The following is a 17,530-nucleotide window of genomic DNA, read 5'->3' on the forward strand; positions in this document are numbered from 1 at the left end:
ATTAATTCCCTTTCTTTGACAAATCATGATTAAAGGCCCTTGCTACTTACATAAAGACAGGTAGATCATTCAGTTTTTGTTCTTTTTAATGGTAAACATATTCCCATGGTTTGCTCTACTGGGGTAGAGTAACCATGATATCCCTAAGCATCTTTTGGTGAGCTATCAAACATTTATTCTGATCAAAAGCTACCGCACCTTCAATAACATTTTTCATTTCCATAATTATGAAATGGGAATAAAAGTGTTTAAGTTATTAAAAATAAAAAAATAGCTTTCTCCTTTATTCCGCCCAGGAAACACATCAATAAATTAGTGTAACAGCGTTTAGATTGTGTTTTATTTCTGTCTTTGTTTTTTTTTACCTTGTGGGAGGGTGGGTTTTAAAGAAAATTTATTGATGGCAAACAAACTTTTATGAAAGGTGCCTAAACACACACTTGAGTTTACTATTTGTCATCAATGTATGGTTTGGAATAATTTCACCTCTCAGAACAGATGAAGCATGTTTAAATCCATTCCCTCTGAGCTAGGGGGTCAGGTTCATAAGAACAATTGTGATTCTGTCCGGTTTTCAACAGCCTTTTAATTTCAATATATAGCAATTTATGAACCCATGAGTTGACTGCTTATGCCTCTGGGTTCTCTACTGAAGTGACTACGACATCTGACATCGAAATTGATTCATACTTCCGATGCAAAATATTGTTATTAAAATTTCCATGGTACCCTAAAATGTGCTAAAGTTTCTAAAATAACAGCAAAGAAAATGACGTGAATGCAGGACAGTGAAGACAAATTTATGCAAGGTTAATTCACAAAGTATGTCATGACTTTATACTATAAAGCTGCATTTTTTAAGTTGGCAGATAGCATTGCTGTTAATTGTTCAGGCAAGATTTGTTTCTCGTGGTACGAATCCCAAATATTTGTAGTCTTGATGTACAAAACTTCTAAATACTTACTGATTTTCTAAAAACGAACATAATTGATCACCATGTGACAATTGGTTAGCCAATCAGTCTCTCACAGGCTAATTAAGCATGAATAGTCTGAGAAATATATGACCATAACATTATTATAAAACACTGATATCTATGTTATTTTAGAAACATTGCATGTTATATAGATGCCACAGGTACACACAATCAAGTATTTGACACACACACACACACACACACACACACACACATATACTGACAGGAGAAGTGAATCCGAAGAACAAACACACCAATAGTAAACATCATACATAAATAATTTTTACTTCACTAAATGAATTCAATTCAAGCAGCTTATTTCACAAAAATGCTGTAAATCTGTAATTGGAATTAAGACATTTGACATGCAGTTCAGATGAAATATGTGCATTGACATGTGTGCTCTATGTACTCTGTATATTTAATTACAATAATCACCACATCAAAAAACGTAAAATAAATGAAGTTTTTCAATATAAAGGGAACCCAAACCAAATCAGAATACACATATTTTTTGCTGAAAGTAGCAATACTGATAACAGGTTTATAATTGATAATAGTCACCCGAGTGTAAGGGTACACGGTATATTGTTACTCTCACAGTTGAATTTTCATTAGTTGGTCACTCATACTGAGACAACAGGTAACACATAAGCAAACGTTGGTGGCGCTGCTCTGTCACTGGTGATTTTTACATCAGAGTTGTAAAGCATTACATCATAATGTAGGGATTTTCAAACTGGTTCACGGACGTAAGTAAAAGGCAAGCGCTACAGCCCCCTCTTCAGGCACACCAATGCACATCACAAAATTACATTCAAATCAATTAAATGTAAAGAAAGTATCTCACAATGGGCTAACTAACAGAAAGGTTATGATCAACATTGGTCTCTCTACCCTGGACACAGTTTTCTTTCAGTAAAATAAAATTTCACGATAAAAAATCACACGGCACACAAGCAAGCTTTGACTAAATTTGAATAGAATTCATAAATCCCCATCATTATCCACAGCAATCATACCCTGATTCAGAAAATTTCCAAAAATAAAATATGGACACAGTGGGGTTGGTTCCATTGCCCATCATTTCAATGTATACAACATCAGACTATTCATGTCCAATTATTGAAATTACAGTGATATGATTGAAGAAAGAAATGAAGGTTATTCCTCCTGAAAGCCAGTTTTTCTGTGGCATATTGTTAACAGGATCCATACACTTAGAAGTCAATTCAAATTCCACGACTTTCAATGACTTTTTCAGCAATTTTCAAGGACTCTTTGAAGTTAAATATACCATTTTTTCAGATATAATTTTACAATATGTCATTTTTACAAATCTACGTGTATGTCATTTTTATGATATCTTTGCTGACCATCTTGCATTTTTGAAAATTGTGGGTCGATTATCGATTTTCTAAGACTTTTTCAGGACTCTCCGGAAGCATTTAAAAGTTCAAGGACTTTCAAGTACTTTTAAGGCGCGTACAGGCCTTGTTTGTACATTCAAACAAAACTATAAAATGTTCTCCTCAAAAAGTTTGGAAAATCTCAATTTCATCGCATTGATATTGATATTAAAAAAATACCTGGTGATGTTAATCAGATGGGTAATTGCCATCACAACCTGCCCCAAGTGAAGGAAAAGAAGCTATTAATCTGAATTCTACTGTGAGTGACCCAGGTATCATGGGTCACAGGTCGTCTGACTTTTCACTTGGATTTGGACAGCTGTTGTCTCAGCTTCAGGGCATCGGTCATGAGGTTTCTGTTGAGGATACTGCTGGCACAGAGCAAGCCACCGAATGCTGCACCGGCAAAACCACAGCTGAGAATATCTTGACCTGCAACAGAGGTAAATGTATGGCTTAACAAATCAAAGCTGAAATTCTGCAAAAAAATTGTCCAAATTGATACAACAAATTTGGTTGATCTTGTTGATCCTACAGTCTAGCTACTTTTTGTGTCCGTTGTGAAGACTATCACAGTAAGGCATTATCAATGTCTTACTTTACACAAATTTGTTCATGAAGTTCGTGATTAGTTCATCTTTACCCCATCATAAATGTCATATTAAATCTGTAAAATTACTCTAAAAAGACTCTAGGAAGTTACTCACCTGTCAGGTAGAGATTGGGTATTGCAGTAGTTGGTCTGAGGGCGCTGACTGTTTTGGCACTGAACCTGGTCTTGTTGTGATCCAAACCATATATCTCACCCTTTGGCGATGCAATGTAGTGTTTGTTACTAACTGGCGTCCCAACTTCAAAGTATTCAACCTGAAACAAGGACACATTATAGTCATTAAGACGCCACTCTTTCTTCTGTGTAAATGAAATTACATATTTCTTGGAATCATGCATAAAACAGAGAGAGAGAGAGAGAGAGAGAGAGAGAGAGAGAGAGAGGGGGAGGACGAGGTGCAGCCTTGCCTGTTTTATGGCAAGTGTGGACCTGTGTACAGTGAAAGGGGCAAAAGAGTTGAACTGTCGATTCTATCAGTTTTTAGAAATCATATTTGTGTTATAGGAGCTACATATTACCTTGTCTTTGAGTTGTGGGTATAGCAGACAGGTCTGTTCCCACATTCTATCTCCGATAGCATTTTTCAGCCGGTCGTATTCTTCCCCACGTTTCATCACTCTTTCATTTTCCCAATCCTTGAACCACTCCCAGTTGGCAAAGGTGATCACAGCACAGGTCGATTTTCCTAGCAGATACAAGGTACACATCTTTCAAAACCATGTTCCATATGTATGTATGTAGCAGAGCATGTTCCATTTTCAGCTTTGAGTGGCCCAATAATTGTCATTCCACCTCCCTGACTGTCTGTCTGTCAGTCTGTGTATGTGTGACTGTGTGTGTGCATGTGCGTGTGTGTGTGTGTGTGTGTGTGTGTGTGTGCGTGCGCGCACACAATGAAGCCAAAGACACTCTTTACTGCAACTGAAAGCTGCATACCAATGTCCAACAACGGTTCATTCCAACTACTGTGCTATGGACTGAACATGGAATTTTGTCTGCTGAGGACAGGTGACCACTTGTCCAACACAAGGGGGATAAATGTTGCATAGACATACTCTTAGCAAGGACAGTGTTTGGAAACTCATCCAATCGTACTATAGATGTGCAGCATTTACCTTTCTTAAAGATATACTGTCACCTGTTTCAATGTTGCCACAGTTACCATGGAAAGAGAAAATCTAACCAATCACAGATTTTAAGCGGACGGCCACTTTTTAAAACAGCGCCCTCACATGGGCATTTTGAATACCAAGTAACACCCCTTTGACCATATATGGGCATATTTAGATTACAGGTGAATGTATACCTTTAAAGCAGCAAGAGTAACCTATCAAGAATTATCACTGTTGCAACAGAACAACTTTGTAATTCTGACCAAGAACGTAATGTTTTTATTTTCAACCACACAATCACCTGTCTAAACTCATGGTGCACATTTATAATATTTTGAAATCAGATTTGTTGCTGGATGTAACTTATCATATTTACAAATTATATGGAATGACTTATACCGGTATATACAGATATACACATACACACACAGTTCTTGGGGTTTTTTGTGTTTCTGTTTAGGCTATTTAAAGAAAATTCTTTGTTTGCCGTCCTTGTATTTTTTAAAAACCTACCAGCCAGCCAGGGAAAAACACAGACAAAAAACACAAGTGTATTAACATAAGCTCATTTTTTATTCAGGTTCTTTTGAAAAAAATAACATTTTTATTTGTAATAGTGTTAACACTGTGTTTGTTTTCTTAATTTTCCCTGAAACCTACCAGAACGTGGACGCCAAACAAAGAATTTTATTTTAAGTGCCTTACCTGGATAACGTTGATCCCATGTCGGGTCTTTTGCTGAAGGGAATGAAATGAAGAGAAGTGGTATATCACTCTGTCCAGCTTCTTCAACAGACTTCCCCATGAATTCAAGGGCAGCTTTGCTGGCATCGTTGGCTGTAAAAGCCCAACAATTACTGCCTTTCAGGCCCAGTTCTTCCTTGCTACCATTCAGCCCTACAAACAGAGACATGGCTCCAACGCCGTTACGTATCTCCTTATGCACCATGGACTTGAAGCCTGACAAAGAATACAAGTGCAATATAAAGACACATATTCAGATATGCTTGTTAACACACAGGTTAAACCGTGTTTGAATTCAAGGTTCCGGATCAAGTAGGGTACAAGTTATCAGCAGACAGAAATGCTCCATATATTGTAAGTTAGATTAACCCTTTGAGTGCTGTAATTTTTTCCCACCAAAATTTTAGTGCAACATTTTACCAATTTTTATTACTTTTTCTGTAATTTTGGGATAACTTTGGACCAAACTGACATTACATTTTATTGGCTACAGTTTTTTATGAAAATTTTGACAAAAATCTGAAAAAAATTGGCTAGGGTGCATTTTATAAATACAACAAAAAATTGACTTTGGCGCTCAATGGGTTAACCATAGTGGGTAAAATATAGATATCTGGATTGAGAATGAATCAGGACAGGGTTCATTTCAAATATCAGCTGATTCATCAGTTGATTAACTCTGAGGCTTTGGAGTCTTGAGAGGCTACATATTACCTGCTTTCTGAGAAACTTCCTTTGGAAGCAGTCTGTCAAATGTGTTGAAGAATCCAGCATCAGAGATTACCATGGGAGCATGGACGTCTACATCACCACTGCTTTTATGCACACGTACGCCTGTGTAAAAATACACACATTAAAGAAACAGAATCCAAATCAAATGTGGTTTTGTGTCTCCATGTACATGGATCTCTGAAAATACGAGACATTCAAACTTTAGAACGACAACAAAATTCAGTCTATATATATGGTCTTCAAAGATGATGACTTATCTGGTCAAATCTGGAACTTGTCTGCTAGTTCAATGAACATTGATTGTGTTCCCGACAAAATTCTCCTTGGTCACCATTTCGCAATTGAAGTAAAAGGGCTGGTACAAATGATTTGTTTGACATCCAAATTGCATCATCAATATGCAAAAATAAATATACGTGTTTGAACATTGTGACAGAATTAGGACATCAGGCCGGAGAAAATGGGACTTTGGTATTTTGTGAGGACCACTATAGCCACTGAAACTAAAATACCACATGTCAAAACATCCATTTACAAATGCAGCAATAAACACACATTCAAAAGCATAAAGGTTGTCTGAATGTCCATTGGCAGCTGGTAATGTGACATGCATATTGCTATACACTGTACTTAGTAAGGGGCCGTGGATAATTAAAGCATGCGCACAGTAAGCAAAACTAATTGCATTTGGCCTCAACCTTCTCCCCCCTCCCCTAAACGAAAGTTTGGAAGTGTGAAAATCCAACCAAGCCTCATTCTGTATCTGCATACCAACAGTCAGTAATTACGTCGCTATGAAATCACCCATGCGCTACCAACCCCTCATCACCCCCACCCCCCCACCCCCATACTCCCTCTAAAATCAATCTCTATTCAGTGCTAACTCAATAACTCAACATACCTATGATCACAATCAGTGAGATTACTGCAGGATGGGTCATGGAACACTCTGATAATATTTATACCAAGTGGCTCATATTGTGTTGAATATACACACATAAAGCCAACCTACCCTTCCCAAAGTAAAATCTAACTTTCAACAAGTAAATTCCACCGTTCGTCAATAAACTGCAAACTTGTCAAAGCACTGAAGTGGGATTTTTACTCACCATTAGCCTTGCCTTCTTTGTCCAGGAGAATTTGAGTGACCGGAGCCCGGACAAGGACTTTCCCGCCGGCCTTCTCGATGGTTGGGATAATATGGAAAGCAATCTCACTGGCCCCTCCCTTTGGATACGATGGACCATAGATGTAATGGTTGAGCAGAGTGGCATGCATAGCAAAGCTACTGTCTGTTGGTAGAGCACCTGGAAGGAAAAATCTGGTCTGTGTCAAAGATGTCCAGCGTCTTTGCAGACTGTTCCCATGAACTCAAAGACATCTTTGCCATGTCAAAGATGTTATAGGTTACAGAAAGCATAATATTGTGTAAATTTAAACTGGCATTTTTTATGGCTTCCAACTGACTGTTTGAGCACTGATGCATTTCTCCGATGCAATTTGTAACTGTATAGCAACTGACTTCGTTTTGGAAAGGCGTTACCACAGAATGCTAAAAGGTGATTTACTCTATTTAACCCTTTCACCCCATTTCCCTTTCCAGAGGTCCAACTTTACCATAGAAAACAATGGAATTGGTTCAAACCATGGTGGTGAAAGGGTTAAGACATGAGATTACCAGTACTGCTAGGCTATGCAACTTTTCACTGTTGGCAATGCTCTTTACCTATTGACTCTGTTTTCAAGTCAGAACATATTGGCATGATTAACACCACAGTCACAAATCTCTGATACTGGTACCAGTCTTTCATTGAAGTTGACTACCAACAAGATGCTTGTGTTATGTTTTCCTGTCAAATATTTTTTCTGAAGTTAGTCTTTAGACGAGGCAGATAGTCCACCTGCACATTAAGCCATGTATGAAGCACACTGTTCATAAGCAGTGAAACATATTGTCCCTTCTCAACTAAAACACATCATAGTGACCCTCAAATCTGAAGGCATTTACTGATAAAATTATCAGTAATGCCATGCTGTTTGTCTGCACCTGAATCAGATCTCAATTTTCCCAATGGGGTTACCGGTAATCTCATGAAGTGTGCAGCAGGTGATATAAAAATTAGATGTATGAATCACCAATGAACACATCCTATGACTAAAACCCTTGATTTGCATTCTATTTCAACCTTTACATAAATAATGGCAGGCAAGAAAGAATGGTCAGACTGGCTAAAAATACCTGAAATTTTCAAGGCTATTGATAGCATTCTGCAAAACACTGTCATGATTGAGTACTCAGTGTTTCAACCGAGTTTCAAAATATCTTGGCAATTTGGTTTCCTGCTAAACAAAAACTTTCCATTGGCCACACTAGTGACGCACTGTAATGGCTGCATGGAACAGTTTACCACAAATATATGTACTGATAATCTTGCAAAACTTGGCTTTCCATTCTGACTGAGATCAAGCTACACTAGCGTTCAATTTTCAATCTTTTTTTTGCTGCCAGTTGAAGCATATTCAACCAAATATCATAATAAAAGTTGCAAGCTGTGGGGTTAATGGGTGCCAGTATGTTGACAGAATCATGAAATTTTGCCACACTAATTTGGCTAATCCAGGGCCAGATCAGATTGCTCAATTTTTTTTGCATATTGCATAGTGTGTCATACAAGCCTTACCATAATCACCAAAGCTGTATGAAAGAACTGTTTGGAGATCCTTGTTGTCTGTGATTTCTTCCACCACTTCCTGCACGGTACGTTGAGAATATTTGTAATAATCAGTCATCCGGTTGATCAGTCCTGTGGCAGCCAGGACGCTGCTCAGTCCTTTTGGTAGCATCTTGGTCGTGATGTGGCCCAGCATATTTTTGCGACATTCCTGTAATAGATCAGAAATTTATAAAATTTACGAGACTCTGTCTATCGGACAAACTAGTCTTCAGTAATGTGGTGTAATGACAGATTATGTTATTGTTTACCATAAAATAACCATATTTCATTACTTGTGAAGTCGAGCATTGGCCAGAAAATGAATTAATTTCACTTGCGTTTCATCAAACAGTACACACAGTACTTTTTGGCAGAGTACAACATTTCTGAAAGGATTGTGGGGCATTTATTATGCGTAAAAAGATTTTTGTTAAACTTTGCTGCATTGGGTTGTTGTTACCAACAACAAACCAATGTAGCAAAGTTTAACAAAAATTTACAGAGTATAAATAGCTTGCACCATAAATACTTGATGAAATAATAAAATAAATATTTTGAAATTATGAAAGCTACTTGATCAATTTACTTTTCTGTAAAGGAATTTCCGATCGTCTGGCAGCTAGCTAACATAAGCTGGTATAACAAGTCAATATAAGTAATTGTTATGTTTTGGGGCCATCAGTGGCTCCAGGGAGAAGACCACAATTTACTGTAACGTCGGAGACACTAAGTAGTGATCACGAACCTTTAGCATGTCAAGAAATTTATCAATGGCTTCAACATCATCGGGAAAATTATCCACCAGACTCTGCCGGAATTTGTGCTTTCCAGAGTAGAGAGGGTAGTGCTTGGCTTTGCCAGGTTCCCCAATAACCACAGTGTCAAAGGGTTCATCCAAGTCTACCCACAGCAACTGACCATCAGTCAACTGATCTACGTACACTTTGAACATGGTGTTGTTTCTCATCTCACCTATGTAGTGGATACCTGTGAAATAAAAGGTAAAAAAAAAAAATTTATGCTACATATAATCTCCTCCTCTGCTGTCATTCAAAACATCTTGTACCTGACAAAATACTTTTTGTGCATAATAGCATAACTCTTATGGATTCATGATTAAGCCATGGGAGTGAAACGGCTTTCTGTACACCTTCCACAAAAAATTACCAACTAGCAGACATTATCTGTTTCAACACATTTGTCAGTGGAAGAAGCCTTTAATTCATTCGTAAATATTTCAAATTCTGTATCTGGTAATGCAACGAGGTGATGTCCATTACCAGATCTCACAATCAGTGCAATATTTGTCTTTGTCTGAACTGCCTCAAGGCCAGACAAGATTTCCAAGTGCTATAGTTTCAAAATTAAGTTTCTTCCCCCCATGCTATTCATCTGCACATACAAAAATATGATTTTTATTACTGTAAATTGATCATTTGTAACTTTGCATATGTAAATTATATGTAAATGAGCAAAAGAACTTGAATTACTGGATAAAGACAACCAACACTGAAATCATCTGCTCTGCAGCACCTTTCAGGTAGAGCGTGCCTCAGGGACAGACAGTCGGATTCTCAAACTTTTACAACGCCTTTCTGATATACCACTTGTGGGGATTCATTTTAAATCTCTTGATGTAAGAAAACTTTTTACTAGCTTAGTTTTTCAAAATTCGAATATTTTATTTTTCTCCATAGAGATTGCGGCCATTCTGAATTTTAAATATCGGTAAATCATGGCTGATTTGTTTCTCTAGTACCAAAATTTGCAAGGTGACCCCAAATTTTTATTCTGGCTTTTGAAAGAGAATGGTTGAAACATTCCTTAAGGAAGTTTGAGCAAAAGTTTAAATCTTTCATTTTCCAGGCGCATACTACCTTAACAAGTGACATCATTGAAAACAAAGGACAGCAAGACAGAAACTATCTGGTGAGAATCTTCTCTGTCTAAGTATTCCCTTCTTTTTCTATTATTTGTTTCTCACTTATTAAAGGATAGACCATTGAAAATAACAATCACTTAAAAAAGACAGACAGCAGTATGACTGACTGTTTCGCATTTTAAATTACAGAAGATTAATTATTTGACAAATTTATTCTAGTTGAAGAGAGTAAGGTTCCAACGCTTTTCAACTTTAAAGCTGAGACATTTCATTCCTTAAAGTAAAAGTTAAAAGTATCACTAGGGACTTGTAGATTGACCACTTATCTGGCAAAATTAGATAATTAACAATAAAACCTACATTTAAAGATCTACTTTGACTGAAGTCACAATTGAATATTATTTTACAGGGCTCCCCCTAAGTCACCAAAATTATTAGCCAACTCATTAGCCAAATCAAAAATCTTTTAGCCATTTTGAGTAACTTTTAGCCAGTTTATGATCTCAAGTGTGGCAACAGCTTTCTCGTCATTCAGGAGTACCTAATTTTACAAATCAAGTTGTTTTGTATGATGTTCATGATGGTTTTTACATTAAAGGAATTATGTTTAGTTTTTGCATTTATAATCTGTGTTTTTATGACATTTCAGGCATAGCAATCCTTTTTCATTTTTGGTGGTAACCTTAAACACCAGAATAACCTCAGTTTTTCTCCTTTTCCTTTGTATTATGACTCCGTTTGTAAAAGTTTCCTTTGAAATAATGGTTTTACTATCAAACTGAGTAGTTGCAGGCCAAATTTTGATACAGCAAAGTAGGTAAAACTTTTGATAGACTCAAGGACGACCCAGGACTCACAGAGGCAAAGCAGGCCTCAGTGTATTCATGGACGTTATGTTCAAGATGTATTGTAGTATCAGACAGCAACAGTGTTTGTTTTAAGTACCAGGGAATTTGGATCTTTGTAGAAAGGAGATTAAACTGTTTCAATACATTGCAACTTTGTAGGAAGGAGGGTAAACTGTTTCAACATCTTACTACATTTTATTGTTAGGTGTAGGTTTCTGTTGAGGAGGTCTAAGAATTCAATAGCCACTACATTAGCCAAACAGGAATTTTTGTAGCCATTTTTAACTTTCTTTCGAATTGTCGAATTGGCGAATAGGTAGTGGGAGCCCTGTTTTATCATTTGACAATGTCACACTGTGGTGAAGCAAAAGTTTCAGTCTTTTGATCCGGTGGTGTGAACTACCTTAAACCCTTGTAAATTAAACTCTGGTATCATCCTCAAGGCCAAGGGCTTTTACATTTCTGATTCTTCTTCAGCAAAAAAAAATAAATATCAATTGTAACACTGACACACAGAAATGTCTTACCAACATCAAATTCAAATCCCTTTTCAATGTAGGTGTGGCAGCAACCACCAGCTTGGTCATGTTGTTCCAACACCAGTACCTTCTTCCCAGTTCTGGCTAGGAGCGCAGCCACGGACAGACCACCAATTCCACTTCCGATGACGATGACATCCAAGTCATCCGGAACTTTCTTGCTCACAAACCCTGTTTCCAAGACAAATTATTACATTATGAATTTCAGAAAGATAAAAAAACAAAACTGCAGGAAGCTATCACTGATATATTTCTGGCAAAGCTAACACCATGTTAAATTACTTTATTTATCAAGTAAACACTTTTGCCATTGTTCCTTGCATACAGATCAAATGACACACTTATAGGTTCAAAAGAAGGTACAGTGTTGCATCTTAACTGTAAATAACACTGCCACTGGAAAATCTGGCCAGCATATTTTGTTTATCACACAGTTGATTATATTTTCTCTCTCACTGTACCATGTTAAAACTTTTTGCCATCATTATTTGCACTGGGCTGTTCAGTTTATGCAGATGACTGGGAGGTGGGGAGACTGAAAAGGGTGGAAGCATATACATTATTACCACTTGTTATCAACAGTCCTGGCAGTGACAGACTGTACTATAGGGGTCAGTACTTACAATATTTGTAAGGCTGTAAATGGCGACTTAATTTATTCCCTGATTCGCGACATCTCTGGGTAACTCGTTCAGAAACTGACTCTTTGCACACTGTTGATTTGCAAGGCAAATCAATGATCAGACATTGACCTGAGCAGACTTTGTGCTAAACTTTTCAACCTAACTAATCTGATATAATTGACACAGATATGCGATCCCTTTATCCATTGTGAATCAATATTTTGTTAGTGCCACCCTTGTGGTGTACCATAGCTGCATGGTCCTTTGGACTTCCAAGTCTTTCTTCTGGTCACGGTCCCTCCACACCTGTTCTGGTGTATTCCCATGTTCCCTTTGCCATGGTCCCTCCATGAGGGACCGTGCCTTAGCAACTTCAACAGCCAGACTGACTATCCTTTGTGCATTTCCATTCTGGTTTTTGAAAAGACCTGGCCTGTCAACTTCATTTTATACATTGAACATGTGGTTGGTTATTGCATGTATGGATGCACACACATCTCACATCATGTGGGGTGGTTCTGGTTTCCCCAGACTGTACATTTTGGGTATCAGTTGAAAGTTTAATGTTGAAAGTAATTTGAAAGACAAACAATTTGTATCTCTGTGTGTATTTCAGTATAGTAAAGACAGAGAAACAGTTCTAGGTTCAGTGCAAGGTACACTGTAGCGACTCAACTGTTCATAAAACTGCGACTGAAAAGTCTGGCCAGCATACTGCTGAAATCACTGATGTGTTCAAAACGTCAAAACACAGGCCCCGCCGCGAGCGCGTCTTACCGCAAGATATTCCCACCTGTCACTCAACTTGTCAAGTGAAAACATCGACCCGCCAAACTCAGAAGATCGTGGCGCGAAATAGAAAAGTTCTACCCGCCAGAGCAAATCTGTTAAACCACGCCTCCAATATTGACCTCAAATTTTACGATCAACCACTTTCTCAGACGTTGTTCAGACATTGTGGTCCTGTCGACTGGCGCGGCCGGCGGACATTCTGTCGTTCATCTTTGGAAAATTGTAAATTGTGAGACGATGAACAGGATTTACCCGAACAGAACATCGACACGCCGCGAGAGAAACAACTAGAATAGAAGCATGTCTCGTGATCATGGACTATAGGACTTTGTGAAATATGCAAGAACTGGAAATCAAAGGAACTGGATTTTGTTTGAGTGTTGTTCAGAAAAAAATTCACATATTCATCACAGTTAGCAATATTCTCATCGGTGAATTTCTCATAGGCTACTGGCGTCAGTTTTTTTAAAGTCCATTCCCAAACTGACCATCGGCTTCTCACACATCGTGCGACGGCATTGGTTGAGACATCTTCTGCACTATTGCCATATTCGTCATTTTCTTTTTCGTTGTTTTTCTTTGGGAGATATCTAACGCTTCACACGATACAAAGCGTTGCTATAAATTTCGTAACCCACGGTCGCTGAAACGGAACTTTTCGCCACCTCTCTGAGTGACGAGAAAATCGCCAGTAACTTTATCCCCACCACGCAGTAAGATTTCCATGACAATCAAATCCTGTAGCTTGGGGCAAGATTGCCTTTCAACTCCTGTCCCCGTTTGAGCCATTGGGGTGTCACAGGACGAGGTGAATTAACCAGAGAATTGGTTCAAGTTGATGAATTTTCGAAAAATAAAATGTTCATTGTGTAAAATTTGGCAGTCCAGGTCAGGTTTACGTAGCGATCAAACGCGTTTTTATTTAGTCTGGGCAGCTACAGTGCACTACTACTAGTGAGTGCCGGGTGAAACTTCCCTGTATCGCGTTCACCCCACTCGATGCGTTCATATCCTTCTCACACGTTTCACTTGAAAACAGAACACAAATCATTGCATTCCAAGCGTTCACCCAACTCACACGATCACAAATCATGAACTAGTAAACCAGTAAGTAAATCGAGAGAAAAGCTGTGCACAAACACGCTTCAAACACAGTGTAAGTGTGCGGTGGTCGGCGTTTGGAAGGTGGGCGTGGTTTTATGTTTTTGGTCTGGGCAGTCAAACTTTTGTGTTTCGCGCGTCGATGTTTTCAATGTGGCGGGTTCATGTTTTCGGTTGACAAGTCTTGCTGACAGCCGGAAAAAGTTGCGGTCAGACGTGCTGGCGGCAGGGTCTTTGTTTTTACGTTTTGAACACATTAGTGATTTCAGCAGTATTTTTGTAAATCACACAGTTGACTATATTTTTTGTCTCACTGTACCATGGTCAGTATAACCATCTCCAAGGTTATGCTCACACAATGACATCACAATGATATGTTGATGATTTGGTTACATTGTACATGATTTTGAGGAGAATTATTCTGAAAAGCCTATTTCCAATTTTTCTATAAACGTTTACGGATAACAAATTTTCATGAGGTGTTCATATAGGTCCGTCCACTATTTACGTTCATGAACACAGAATATTCAGGCGCGGTCATGCATGGAAAACGTAACCACAAACATCTTTCAATGGTGAGGTACACTGTGACAGGTACAGCCAGTGAGGTTCGTGTTGTTTCGCGATATCCTGTTTTGGGAGTACAAGAGTTGCAAAATGTTGTTGTAGAATCTGAATATATGTCATTAAGCTAGCCAAATGGTGTAGAGTTTACCTGATTTTCAGAGTTAGGACAAGGAATGCGAAAGACTGTCAATCAATCAACTGTGCATTTGAAAGTTTGACTACATTTATCACATTTGAATTGCTATTTGGCAACATCTAAGTTTTGTGGACGGCAACAGGACAAGAGAAGTGTCGTTGTCTCTTTTCACGTATTTATAGGGCCTGTACACGTACCTTGTTTGAGAACTTTGTCTCTCGCTGCGTTGTCAGTGACCAGAGGTTCCGGCGGCCTGGTTGTGTCGACTTCGAACGGATTTTTGCCCGGTTTCGGTGCACTCATAAATGTAGACAACGCATAGATGAACAAAACAAGAACCACCACGGCTACAATGAAGGATGGGTTGTTGGCTATAAAGCCCAAAACGGTTGCTGACACCGCCATGGCAGCCGTTCAAGTACCTGGACTTTGTAAACGTGATCTTCGGCTTCAGGTTGGACCTCGACGAGCCTCGTTTTTGAGTTATGCAGAATAGCTAGTCTGGTTCCCTGCCCCCTTTCTACCGCTGGCTGCGCTACACTCACGAAAAGGGGCTGGTCATTTCCACCGCCATGTACGTACGCATCCGAGGGAGCGTTCAGGGATGGGCCAGCAAAATCAGGGGATCACCTTAGATTTGAAAACTTCGTCACTTTCTCCCATTGGGTAATCGTATTGCGTTAGATTACGGTTGATACTTTTACGTTTTTGACCTGGTGGCAGAGTCAAAAAAGTAAAAGTCAAAACCAGCCCGTAAAAGGCAGAAATCCCATATAAAAACACCACAACTATGAACCCACAGCTAGGTTGGGGTATAAGACGACTGAAAATTACATTGATAAAGTTTATATCTTGCAAAAGAGAGCGTTACGTGTATTTTTTGATTTGCCTTTTTGATTTCCCGTCAGCAGACCTGTTTACTCGATTTAATGTTATGTCAATTAGAAAGAGAATTTTTTACTTTTTAGCAGTCACCATGTGCAAATGCGTTACAAAGGACGCTCCTTATTATCTTAGTAATGTATTCGTTCTCCAAAGCCATATTAACACTTATCAGACACGTTCAGCTTTGCTACAAAAAATTTATGAACCACGTTGTTAGTTAAATGTAAGCAATAGAAGTTTTCATTATCGAGCAACAAAAGTTTGGAACTTGTTACCCGCAGAAATGAAATTCGCAACAAACGAAATAAGGTTTAAAATTCTATTAAAAGAGTTTGTCAAGAGAAATATTCATTATAATTATAATTTTTGTTTTACTTTTCGATACAATTATTAGTAATTGTCAGAAATATATGGAATTAGGAAGAACCTTATATGTATTGTCTCTTTATTGCTTTTTTCCATGGTTCACTTCAATTTTACTAGGTATATACTAGTATTTCATGTACTGTTAGTTTTGTAAGCCTTTGTTTACTGTAAGTTTTGTGAGCCCCGAAGAATATTACTTAGGCCCACTTTAAGTAAATCGATGGCTCATTAAAAGTGTAAAGACATAAATAAAAATAAAATGCATTTTTCAAACAACACATAGGAGGGTCACTCGATTTTCATATATACCCATTTCGTCAAAAAGCAGTTTCAGTGTACAAAAATATTTTGGGAAATAAAAATGATTCTGAATAAACGCATATACATTATATGTCGCATGAAGATCTTGCCTTGGCAACTATATGCAGTCTTGTCTTCTTGTAAATTAAGCCCAATGAGGGCTAACGAACGAGAGGTTCCCCTTGTGCGGTTGCATAGCGTTATTCATTTGATATCTGACCAGGTTTCAGGAAAGATATGTACAAAACTTATCTGGATAAATAAACACAAAGGCTGGAATATAAATGAACAGTGTGAATGACTTTGTTTTTTATGTCAATTAGCTATAAAGGAAGAAATACATAAATATACCTTTTTCAGCGCTTGAAATTAACTTTTTTTCCCTGGTAGCCCACCTGGGCTACCATTTTCTGAAGTTGGTAGCCCAGTGACAGTGGTAGCCCATGCATATTTTTAGTTCAGGGATATGTTTTTTCGTTACCCAGACCATAGACAGTCGCTGACCAGACAAGAAAAGGCTTTTTTTTCTAGATTCTGCTCATAAAGTGAATTTTCTAGTCATTTGTTGTGAATATTGCACACCTTTAATACCCAAGGAAACAGGTATAATGGACGATAGTGATACTCAAAAGTTTAGTGACCTATTGACAACCCGTTTTACTCTCAGAGTTGTATGCAAATTTTGATAGTCGTCATGACAACGGCACGACCTTCTCAGCACTGAGAAATCTTTTTTTTGGGGGGGGGCAATGGGTGGGGAGTTCACTTTAACCGGCCCACCCCGGCCATAATAACTGAACGCTCCCCTAGGATAATGCAACAGCCCTTATATGAAGTGGCAACATGCAACAGTGACATCATACAGGTAAGGCTCGCCTCTGCCTCTTTGTCGGTGATGAGTTTGCATGTTCATGCAGCTCAAATTCAAACACCATAGAGCTGCACCATAAAGACAACAACAATTTGAGGGGATGGCCATTTGATTTCGGGGGCGGGGGAGAGGGAGGAAATGGGTATCCCGTCACTGTGACAGCATTTCTGTTTCTATTGTAATAGGCCTGCATTGTATTATTTTTCTGTATGCAGAGGCGATGAATTTTTTTAGAAACCAACTTTTTGACATGCGGTTCATAATTCTACCAACATGTCACTGGTTCAAATCTGGCACAGTACCTAACACAGTGTAC

General features: G+C 38.3%; 1 protein-coding gene across 1 annotated transcript; it reads right to left on the reverse strand.

The window, feature by feature from the left end:
- Positions 1 to 1,237: 1,237 nt before the first annotated feature.
- LOC139140398 (all-trans-retinol 13,14-reductase-like) lies at positions 1,238 to 15,274 on the reverse strand. The gene is made up of 10 exons (XM_070709613.1): positions 14,990 to 15,274; positions 11,562 to 11,744; positions 9,050 to 9,291; positions 8,272 to 8,473; positions 6,700 to 6,897; positions 5,573 to 5,692; positions 4,820 to 5,074; positions 3,521 to 3,687; positions 3,097 to 3,256; positions 1,238 to 2,821 (listed from the first exon to the last, which is right to left on the reverse strand). The coding sequence occupies exons 1-10, from the start codon at positions 15,195 to 15,197 to the stop codon at positions 2,691 to 2,693; spliced, it is 1,866 nt and encodes a 621-aa protein (XP_070565714.1). The 5' UTR covers positions 15,198 to 15,274; the 3' UTR covers positions 1,238 to 2,690.
- Between the last annotated feature and the right edge of the window lie 2,256 nt (positions 15,275 to 17,530).

The sequence above is a fragment of the Ptychodera flava genome, chromosome 9, assembly GCF_041260155.1.
Source record: "Ptychodera flava strain L36383 chromosome 9, AS_Pfla_20210202, whole genome shotgun sequence".
NCBI lineage: Eukaryota > Metazoa > Hemichordata > Enteropneusta > Ptychoderidae > Ptychodera > Ptychodera flava.